Below are 10,757 nucleotides of genomic sequence, written 5' to 3'. Positions count from 1 at the left end.
TCTGTTTATTGAAAATATTTTATTGCTTTCTAAAAATCAGTTTTGATAAACTCCAAGGAGATACATGAAGTAGACCAGCAAAATTATTGAACACACTTAATTCTCTGGAATTTTCTCTGCAGGAAGAGAGCCAGCTCTGTGAGGACAAGTTGAGGAGAGCCCATTTTGGCAGAGTTTGTGGAGGTTGAGCTCCTCTGACTGCACCACTTTTATCATTAAATTCCAGCACAGCTTCAGGTGAAATAAATGATCAATGGATTAGTTTCAGCTGCAGTTTGATCAGCACCTTGCACCTGAGTCAGGTAAGACTAAGATCAGCAGTTCTTGGAGATGGAACAAGCCATAACTGCAGTGTTTGCCAAGGAAAACTCCTCACAAAGGTTTGAAACTCCTTCCCAACTCTTCCTGCTCAGCAGCCACCACTCCACACCACCTGTCCTTCCTAAAAAGTCCACATCCTCCCATTGCTGCACTCCAGGAGCCATCCCACCACATCCCAGTGATGCCAGTAAGGTTATGGGTGAGCTCCAACTCCTTCCCTGTATTTCAGCAGCTTGCAGAGAAGCTGGAGAAGACAAATGACTGCCTGGAGTGGCTGGAATTCCTTCCTCTGATCCTATGGAATTTGCACTCTGGAGGAAACGTACCATGAGACAGGAAGAGTTGGGCTGTAAGGCAAGAGACCAGCTCCTGGCTTCCTCAAACACTTGGAGATTGCCCTCCTGAAATTCCTAACACGGGAAGGGAGGGTCTTCCCTAAAGCTCCAGCACCTTTAAGGATATAACATTGGAGTCATCCAGATGGGAATTCCACCCTGACACTGAGTGTGAAATACAGAAATGGCACCTCAAGTCATGGCATTTCTTTGGAGTGTTGGGTTCTCCCAAGAGAGGAAAGACCTCCCAAGTAGGGTCAAACATGGGTGACCTCTCTCTGAAGAAAGCACAGCAGGAGACACCCCCTGCTCCCAGCCCAGACTTTGCCAAGTCCCACCAGCAAAGCACCTGGACACACCTCCCCTCCTCCTTCTCCACGTGGTGTGGCACTTGGGGACACGGTCAGCGGTGGCATTGGCAGTGCTGGGGGGACAGCTGGACTCAAGGACTGGAGAGGTCTTTTCCCACCGAAAGGATTCTGTGTGATTCAAGTTTCATGCAGTGTTTTTCCCCCACCAGGTAATTCTGCACCGCTTCGCCTCACTCCATGCCCCAAATCCAAGGAATTCCCTCCCAGTGTCAGGGATAAAGCTCTGTAACTTTGGGGCCAGCTTATCACCAAAGGAAAGCCTGCTTTGGCCGTGACTGATCTCCAGGGAAAGCTGGCAGTGTCCCTAAGGGAAGATGTTCCTGCTGGGTGCCTGTGGTTTGCGAGGCAGCACCGCACCGGGATAATTGAGCAGTGTCCACAGAAAGACAAATGAGTCACCCCTGCAGCTGGGAAGCCTCTCCCGTTCCCCAGTTTGGCCGAAATGGCATTTTCCAGCAGCCGACGTCGCGGTGAGCACGGAGCTGTGGGAGTCAGAAGCGGGTGTGATGCTCGGGATTGGGATCCGGCCCTGGCTCCACCAAGGCAGCTCTGCCCACCCCGTTGGGCACAGCGTGGCCACGACTCTGGAGCTCTTCCCAGCCTTTTGTGGGGCAAGGGCCACTGCTAGGGACCACCAGGTGTTTCTTCTGCACCTGCTCCAGGATCTGAAGCACCTGGAATGAGGAGACACAGCTGGGAGTAGGTTAGGAATTAGGGGAGAACACTGATTTATTCTCCAGCTGTTGAAATAATCAAATAATTATAAAACAATGAGTTGGAAGTGACCTTTAAATGTCCCCCATAGGCAGGGACACCTTCCACAAGATCTCTTTCAAGTGTCTGGCTCAGTTTTGGGATGACACAAGTAATTTCTGTGCTCAGAGGTGTCTGGGATGGCTGAATATGGAGAGCCTGCCCCATAAAGGTCCGTGACCTTGGATCTCAGAGCCCTTTCCATGGATAAATCAGCCCCACATTTCCCATTCCCCAGTTCCACAGAGGTGCTCTGGAGCAGGGTCAGGACAGAAGCACAGAACTCTGCTCTTGTCCCTCACACCAGCCTGGGATAACTCCTCATGCTACCACAGACTTCTTTGTCTCCTTACTGAATTAGGAAGCCCCAGGTTGAAACTCATTCAATGGAGAAAGGGAATGGAAATTAAATCCAGCTGAACTTCACCTGAGACTTGGGGATGATGCCGACTCGGAAGAATCCAATGTTCCCACTGTCGATCTTGGTGCAGTCCACCACGGTGGAGGCAATGTTCTCTGGAGAAGGCCCACCACAAAGAACTGCATCCACCTAAAACCAGCAAATTTCCACACCAAATTCCTCTTGGAAAGGGAGAGTTTTCCCCTCTCAACAGCAAATAGTTCTCATCAAAGACAATGCTGCTCCTTCCTGCCCCGCTGCAGTGACACCAGGGTTAGATTTGGAGTGAATGAACCTCAAAGCAAGGACAGGGAGAGCTCTGCAGGGTGCAGGTCAGCAGCACAGCACAGCACAGGCAGGTTTACAGCAGCTGAGGAGCTCTGGAGAAGTCCCACCCACAAAGAAAATGTGTATGAAGTTTTGATTTTTGAGGAGCTAGAGGTGGAAGATTTGCACCACCTCTTGTTTAAAGCTGCTGCGATGACACAAAATGTAAACCCCTCAGAATTCAGCAGTGAAATCTTAGAATCATAGAATCATCCGGAACTGGAAGGATCCAGAGGCACCATCAATCCAACCCCTGGCCCTGCACAGGACACCCCAACAACTCCACCCTTCCAAAGGCTCCTGAAGCTTTGGCAGCCTTGGAGCTGTGCCCATTCCCTGGGGAGCCTGGGCAGTGCCAGCACCCTCTGGGGAAAGAACCTTTCCTGATCTCCCACCTAAACCGATGAAAGGCCGTGACCATGGCACTTCCATGAAAGCTCTAACAGCCAGGAGTATTTTGGAGCTTGGTACCAGTTTTAGACCAGCCCCAACCTTAGATGGGAATCCCAGAGTTCTCACAGCCCAATGCCAGCTGGAGCCCTGGCACATCCAGGCACCAGGATTTGCTTGCTTGTAAGCAAGAATTAATTTTTTATTGCTCCCATCATCCCATGTTGGAATATGAACCCACTCACGTTGCCAAGCCATAACTACACTGTGTAAAGCAGAGAGTTTTAGTTTCACACCAAGACCTGTGCTTTAAAATCTTCTTTCTCTTTGACACCAGCATAAGAAGCATCCACGAGATTTTTTTAATTAGAGGCTTTCCCAGATTCCTGATACCATCTATTGATTTGCCTTCTGGAAACAAAGTGGTTGCACTTTCCCATCCCCACATCTCTTGGTTACCTTATCTCCCAGCTTGGCATACACTTGGTTGTGGTGGGTTGTGTCAGCCTCTCCCGTTGGGTTGGCTGATGTGACCACAATGGGGCCAACCTGGAGACAAAAAAATGACAGTCAAAGCTCTGAGCAGGACTTTTGCGACAGAACAGGTGATTTGAGCTCTAAACTTCATCTGTTACTCTGAAGAGAGCTCAGTGTGGCTCACCCAGGTTGAGGCACTTTTTTTTGCAGTCAACCACAGCCCCACCAAACTGTGTGTGAGTGACCAGCACTGACAAATTTGGGCTTAGTGATGATGGCCATGAAATGACATCTTGTTTTCCGGCAAGAGCACTTGCTTAGACCTAGCACACTCAGGGTATCACACTCCTGTGGCCACTTTCTGCACCTTCTGAAGTTATTCTGGCCTCAGAGAAGTCCCTGCTTCCAACAGTGTTCTATGTTGGAAATGAAACTGTGTCTGTTAAGGGCATTCTGATTTCCTGACCTGGAGGTTGCTCCTTTTCCCCTCTTTGCTGCCATAAGATCCCTCCCAGCTGCCTGCAGGCCCCATCCCTTCTCAAAGAAGGGGTCAGGGCTGAGGTGCTCTGACTCACCAGGTCGATGAGGTGTGTGGTGACAGAGCAGTCGGGAATGCGGATGGCCACACTCTGGGGTGTCCCAACGTACTTAGCAGAGTCCTTCATTCCCAGGAAATCCACCCATTCACCTGCACCAAGCAGAGCCACTCAGAGATTTACATCAGCCCAAACACAATGATTGCAACAGAAATATCCCTATGGAACATGTGGTGTTGCAGGCGTTCACAGTTTTAGGAATTTCAAACCCAAAGCTCTCCAGAGAGCTTGGCATTAACAGCATTTCCTCACCTCTGGGAATGACCAAGCTAATGGGAGATGGCCAGGCAGCCTCCATGAAGTCCCACAGGAGGGGAGTGAACAAATGCTTGGCAGGTTCCAGTTGCTTTAGGCTGGAAATCCAGAGGGACATGGGGCGATCCTGAGCCTGGCGTTTGGACCTGGAATGAGGGAAGAAAAGGTGAGGCTGGAAGTAAGATGAGGATTTAAATTCAAGGAAAGGAAACTATTGGAGACGTCCAGAGCTAAGAGAAGGTGTGTGTCCAGAAGCCAGTCTGGAGAAGAAGTAGGACTGTTCAACCACTGACTGGATGGGAAGGAACTTTACTGGCTACTGCCAATCAGGAATATCTGTTTCCAAATCAAGGCTTTAATTAACTTCTTGTGTAGTAATGGGTAAAGCTCCCAACAGCCCAAGTCCTGAAGAAAACCCCACCAATTTGAGGGGCTCCAGCTCACACCAGAGGGGTTTTGTTGTGACAACACATACCTCCAAGTAAGAACAATAAACCCCCTGCCCCATTTGCCACTGGTTTGGGCTTCTTGTGGTGTTTAAGTTACCTGGCTCCATCAGCCTTCAGTGTCCCAGAACAGAACTGCAGCTCAATTCCCTCCTTGCCTTACCTGGATCTTCTTCCCCCCTTGCTGTTCCCACCAAGGCTGAGCTGCCTTGCTCTCAGTGGGTGCTGTAGCCAGCACTCAGTAGCAGCTCTGAGTTCTGGAAGGTTCCTGAGCCCAGCCCGGGTGCCAGGACTCACCGGTGAGCTTTCTCCACGGCGTCAGGCCGGCTGCAGGCAGCCACCAGCACATACACGGTGTCCGTGGGGATGCCACAGGTGCCGCCGTTCCTCAGGATATCTGTTGGCATGGGAGCAGGGCAGGAGCCCTTGAGTGACAGGAGGTGTGTGATTCCCGTGGCACAGTTGTCACACAATGTGGTGCTCTCCTCTCCTTGTCCCTGCTCTGGCAGTGCATTTTCCCACATTCCTCCAAGGGGGTATCTGGCATTTAGGGGGGTTCTGGGACAGAGTGGAGAGAGCAAGGACCAAGCATTGGCTCTGCTGTCTCTGTGTAAAGCTTTGGGTGTTAGCCCCAGTCTGGAGTATTCCTGGGTCTCAGAGCAGATGAGGACACAGGGAAATGATGCAGGAGACACAGCAGGGAATTTGCTGCTCTACTCAGCTCATGACTCCTGTAACTTGGCCTACTTTACCAAAACATCACCACATCATCCAGCTTTCCACATCAAGGCCAGGCTGGATGGGGCTTGGAGTAACCTGGTCCAGTGGCAGTGTCCCTGCCCATGGAACAAGATGGGTTTTAAGGTCCTTTCCCTTAAAACCATTTCCATCAACCATTCCCTCAAAACCATTCTGTGGTTCCTTTCCCTTAAACCATTCTGTGATTCTCTGATTGGGACAATGTCCTTTTAAGAGTGTTCTGCTACAAAACCTCACAGAATATCCCATCCATCCCCACATTGTGCCCTCTGTTTTTCCCTTACCTGCAATTCTCTTGACTGAGGAAGCTTTCCTGGCAGGCAGATGAAGGCACTTGGTCGTTCCTGCCCCAACACCACTGAGCTGTACCATGGGCCTCCCCATGGGCAAGCAGCAACCCTCAAAGGTGCTGCTGGCCAGGGCAGCCAGGAAGCAGTAAAAGCTGACCAGCCCAAAGATAAGGGTGGCGGCGATGTCATATCCAGTGGGAAGAACATGGATGGCATCCAGGAGGAAGCTGACAGCGATGAGTGTGAAGGTGAGGGAGTAGAAGAACCAGGCCATGTTTAAGAAGAGCGAGCAGAAGACAATGAAGCTGTTGAAGAGCATGAAGGAAATGATGCCCACGGCTGCATGAAAGCTTCTGGCAGTGCCATAGAGGCCACCATACCTTGTCAGGCCCCAGATGATCCACATGACAGAGTAGAGGATAAAGGCACTGCTCTCCAGGGTTTTACCCCGGGCAAAAGCCACTGAGCCACCAAGGAGCTTCAGGATCCCACCAGCTACCACCACCCATGGAATGACAACAGTGGCAAGAGGAGCCTGGGGGTCTCCTGTGGCTGTTAGAGCAAAAGAAGCCAGGACACTGCAGGCATAGGTAAGGACTTCTGCATCGGCATACTTGGAATAGCCCAGGTAGGGAGCGTGGAGGTCTGGCCCCTCCCGGAGCTTCAGGAGGTTGCTGCGAGCAAGGAGAGCCTTCACAGCACCCTTCCCTGTTGGGATCTTGGCCCTGGCCCTCACATTGTACAGGTGAATCAGAGCCACCAAGGCTGAGGCCACAAAAATGGCCACAACCACGCCTTGGGGGCCACCTGCAAAAAACCCCCTGGGACTGCAAGCCAAGGCAATGCAGTAGGTGACAAAAACCAGCAGGTACAGGCCATCCACAGGGCTCTGAAGGGACAGAAAAAGAGCCAAGACAGCAAAAAGGATGGAGAACACCACCAGGAATGGTGTCGGGAGAGACGGCTCCTCTGGCTGCCAGGTGGGGTACAGGAGGCAGTAACCGCCAGCGAATTTGAGGATGGAAGTGAATCCAAAGGCTGTGGCCATGAGAACGTCCATTGCACGGTAGGACAACACACAGATGCCAATCTGGTAGATGCCAGCTGCCCACAGCCAGGGCACGTGGCCCAGGAAGAGTCTGTGGGTGACTCCCAGGAGCCTGCAGCAGAAGACACTGGCTGACAGCATGTTCAGGAGCAGCCCGGGGGCTGCGAAGGGGTTGGTGCTGCCAGCGCTGCCCCGGTCCTGCTCCTGGGCCTTTTTCTCTGCAAGATCCGTGCCAGGGAGGGCAACTTTCCCTTTGGTCAGGAGGTAGAGGATCCTCCCCAGAGCAAAGTAGCCCCCGACCAAGCAGACACTGAGGTGACTGCACGCCACGGCCGAGGGGCCGAGCGAGGAGCTGAAGTGCAGGGCCACCTCATGGGCACTGGCCAGGGACATGGCAGCAGCCACCAGGGCCAGGAGGGGCTCTCCGCAGAGAAAGCCCACCACGGCCAGCAGGAGCAGGGCCAGGGTGAAGGTGGCCAGGCCTGGCAGCAGGGCATCGCGGGCATCCCCCGGGCCGGGCAGCACTCCCTGCCCTGCCAGGATGAGGATCACTCCATAGCCACTCCAGAGGGCTGACAGGGTCAGGCACAGGGACACCAGCAGGGAGGCGTTCCTGAGGCTTCTCCGGATCCCTGCGGAACAAACGGAGACAGGGCTGTGGTTTCAGACAGCACGGTGTGGGAAGCAGGGGTTAGGAAAGGAGTGAAGCAGGATCACTACAGGGCAAGGATCAGCACAGGTCCTGCCTGATGATTGATTTGTCCTGGAGAAAAGAAGGATCAGGAGGAGCCTTATCCCACTCTACAACTACCTGGAAGGAGGTTGTAGTGAGGGTGAGGGCTCTTCTCCCAGGGAACAAGAGTCAGGACAAGAGAAAATGGCCTCAGGTTGTGCTGGGGGAGGTTTAGATTGAGCATCAGAGAAAATTTCTCATGGAAAGGATTGTCCAGCCCTGGCAGAGCTGCCCAGGGAAGTGGTGGAGTCCCCATCCCTGGAAGTGTTCAAAAGACACATGGATGTGGCACCTGAGGACATTGCAAATGGTGACCATGGTGGTGGTGGTGGTTGATGGTTGGGTTTGACAGTCTTCAAGGTCTTTTCCAACCTGAACAATTCCATGATTTGATGATTCTGTGATTTCATGTTGCTATGAGTTACAAAGAATAAATAATTCAACATTCCTTCTAGAAAGTCTGGGGTTTGTTCTAGGCAGTGATTTTTTCTCTCAGATAAGTAGAGCGCTGTCTCTTGGCATTTACCCATGCACATTTCAATCCATGCCTGCTGAAAGCACTCTCAGAAAGCCTGGGAGATAAATATGTATTCAGTGTGTTAAAACTCCAAAATACTGGTAGAGCATTTGTTTAAGACAAACATTGATTTCTTTTCTTGCCTATAGGGGGAAAATTTGCTGTGCTGACACAGAGCCATGGGATGGTTTGGGTTGGGAGAGGCCTCAAAGCTCATCCCATTCCACCTCTGCCATGGGCAGGGGCACCTTCCACCATCCCAGGGTCCTCCAAGCCTCATCCATCCTGGCTTTGGACACTTCCAGGGATCCAGGGGCAGCCACAGCTGCTCTGGACAACACGCTCCTCTGGGAGAAGGGATGAGTGCTGCAGTGAGGCTGCTGTGGTTTGTATCCTGCTGGCAGATGAATGTGCAGAGCCGTGGGAGGGAGGCTGTGGGGCTGGCCAGCCCCAGGTCTTACCTGCATACGCCAGGAGAGCCGACACAATGAGCAGCAGCACTCCCAGAGCCGTGCTGGGGATCAGCGGCGCGGCGCGGCCGGAGCTGTACAAATGCACGGCCAGCAGGAGAGATCCTGTGGGATAGAGGGGGAAGCACACACAGCTTGTAAACCTGGCCCAAAAGCCATGAGAAAATAGGCTGGACAGAGCAGGGAATAGAGGGAAAATAACAGTGCAGGATCTGCAAATAGGAATGCCTAAGGAGCTGGGGGAGTGTGACTCGGTTTGTGCCCAAGGTCTCACTTCTCTCTGGGTGCCTGGTTTGAAAAAGCTTGGAATTAGTCATTTGAAGTTGTCCAGAGAGGTTGTGGATGTCCCATCCCATCAAGGTCAGGTTAGATATTGGGGTTTGAAGCAGCTGGGTCAAGGGGAAGGTGTCCCTGCCCATGGCAGGGGATGGAACTGGATCATCTTTAAGGTCCCTTCCAGCCCAAACCATCCTAGGAATGTATGAAAGAGTCTGAAAGTGCTCCCATGTTGCCAGATAAAGGTAAAAATCCACAATTCCAGTTATACAAAAGGCAGGCAGCCACACACACCCTGCAGCTGATCCCTCCAGCCTTGTACTGATGGAAAACCAGCTGAAACAGTCCGGGAAGATGGAACACAAAGGAGGAGCAAGTGAAAGGGAGTGAACACAGAAAACAGAGAAGGGTTGGAGAAGGAAAGGGGAGGAAACTGCATCCAAACCAAGATGATTTACTACAGTGACTATGAAAAAGTTTGGATTTGCTTCCCACCCAACGTGGAACGAGTACAAAACTTCAGGCCAGCCCTTGGAAGCCAACACAAATATTTTGTTGGCCGCCAAAGCAGGCGCAGGGATCTCTGGATAGAAAAGCTAACCCCAGGCAGAGAAGCCTGTGGATAAACAGCCTCTTTAGCCCCCTCGGAAAAGGAGGGTGTCCCGGAAAGCTCGTCCCAAGCCCGTGCCCCGTGCCAGGATGCCAGGAGCGGTCCCTACCTGCGGAAATGCCCAGGAGCCCGATGCAGGAATGCAGTGACTCGCCCATCCCTGCGCGCCGCAGCCCCGGCCGAGGGCTGCACTGCTGCCTCTCTTTCCTCCCATGCTCTTTATAACCAAACCATCGCCGCTGCCGCCGGTCCTCCCTGCTCTCCACCCCTTTTCCCTACAAACCTCTTCTGTTCCTGCTCCTCTCTGCATGCGGGAGGAAATGCAAATGAAGTTCTGGCTGCAGTAAATTTGGGGCTGTGAGTCAGCGTGGGCTGCTGGTAGCTCCCTCCAGGGGCCTCTTAATTTTACTGTTGATTAACCCTTGTTCAAAAAGACACTTGAAAAATAAGGCTGAGGGTTTATTGCTGTTGCTGCCTTTTTTTTTTGCTCCTGCCAGTGAGGAAATTACACTGGTTAAAATGAAGGTTTTTGCAAGCATCCACCTTGATGGAGCAAACAAGCGCTCTGCAAGCCCAGCAGCTCCTTGGGGACCACTTGTTTCTCCTCACACTGGCCATGGGCCTGCTGTTTGTCCCTGTCACAGCTCTGAATGCCTGGCACCAACCCCCTGAGCTGGGCAAACCCAGGGCAGACCCAGTGCCATTCCCTTAAAGGTGACTTCTGTCCATCTGTCACTCCACATCCAGCTCCTCCAGCCCAGAGGAGCCTCGCTGGCTTTCCAGGTCAGGAGTGAGTGTCCAACATTGCCAGGATTGTGTCCCCAAGGGGACATGAAGGACCTGTGGGCAGCTTCCTGCTGCTCCCCATGGGGAACATGTGGTCAGGGCAAAAAGGTGTTTATGGATGGAGGGGAGGCTGCAGAAAGCACAGACTTGGGGATCGTGTTGAGTCATGGCTCAGGTGGGAATTGTCAGAGAACTGTTCTGTGAGAGCTGACAGAGCTTGGTTCCTCTGTTGTGTTGTTTGTGGGGATGGAGCAGTGTAGGGACTGTTCCCTTGAGGGACTCAGCTCCAGTTAAAGCAATTCCCACTCTCCTGACAAGGTAAAAGGTGCAAGGGATGGCTCTGCAGAGCTCCTCCAGCAGCCAGCTCTGATGTTCCCCTGAGCAGATCCTGCTCTGTGATCCCCCATAAATCCTGTTCCACAGCCAGGGCAGCAGGACAGCAAAGCTGCTGGGAATGGGGCTGGGAGCTGCACTGGCTGGAGCTCACATCAGGCCTGTGGGATCATCCAGGGGGTGTTGGAGCTGTGACAGCATCCAGAATGACCCCAGAGCACTGGGCACTCTGCTCATCAGGACCCTGCTCCTCCTGCCCCTGAG

The 10,757-nt window shown here is 52.6% G+C and overlaps 1 protein-coding gene across 1 annotated transcript; it reads right to left on the bottom strand.

Annotated features, from left to right (window-relative positions):
* LOC110477955 (uncharacterized) lies at positions 1-9,727 on the bottom strand. The gene is made up of 9 exons (XM_085570754.1): positions 9,484-9,727; positions 8,480-8,593; positions 5,715-7,400; positions 4,969-5,068; positions 4,223-4,371; positions 3,950-4,062; positions 3,357-3,446; positions 2,208-2,330; positions 1-1,701 (listed from the first exon to the last, which is right to left on the bottom strand). The coding sequence occupies exons 1-9, from the start codon at positions 9,530-9,532 to the stop codon at positions 1,519-1,521; spliced, it is 2,607 nt and encodes an 868-aa protein (XP_085426880.1). The 5' UTR covers positions 9,533-9,727; the 3' UTR covers positions 1-1,518.
* Positions 9,728-10,757: the final 1,030 nt, after the last annotated feature.

Source organism: Lonchura striata, chromosome 4A (genome assembly GCF_050655825.1).
Source record: "Lonchura striata isolate lonStrDom1 chromosome 4A, ASM5065582v1, whole genome shotgun sequence".
Taxonomy (NCBI): Eukaryota; Metazoa; Chordata; class Aves; order Passeriformes; family Estrildidae; genus Lonchura; species Lonchura striata.
This window is presented reverse-complemented; position numbering and strand designations above follow the sequence as displayed.

Bases quoted from the DNA above. Each gene is read 5' to 3' on its own strand.
- LOC110477955 (XM_085570754.1), bottom strand. From the start codon at position 9,532: ATGGGCGAGTCACTGCATTCCTGCATCGGGCTCCTGGGCATTTCCGCA. The intron at 4,063-4,222 runs GTGAGGAAATGC...TGCTTGGTGCAG, and splicing joins TAGCTTGGTCATTCCCAGAG to GTGAATGGGTGGATTTCCTG. The intron at 1,702-2,207 runs GTGAAGTTCAGC...TCCTCATTCCAG, and splicing joins GCATCATCCCCAAGTCTCAG to GTGCTTCAGATCCTGGAGCA.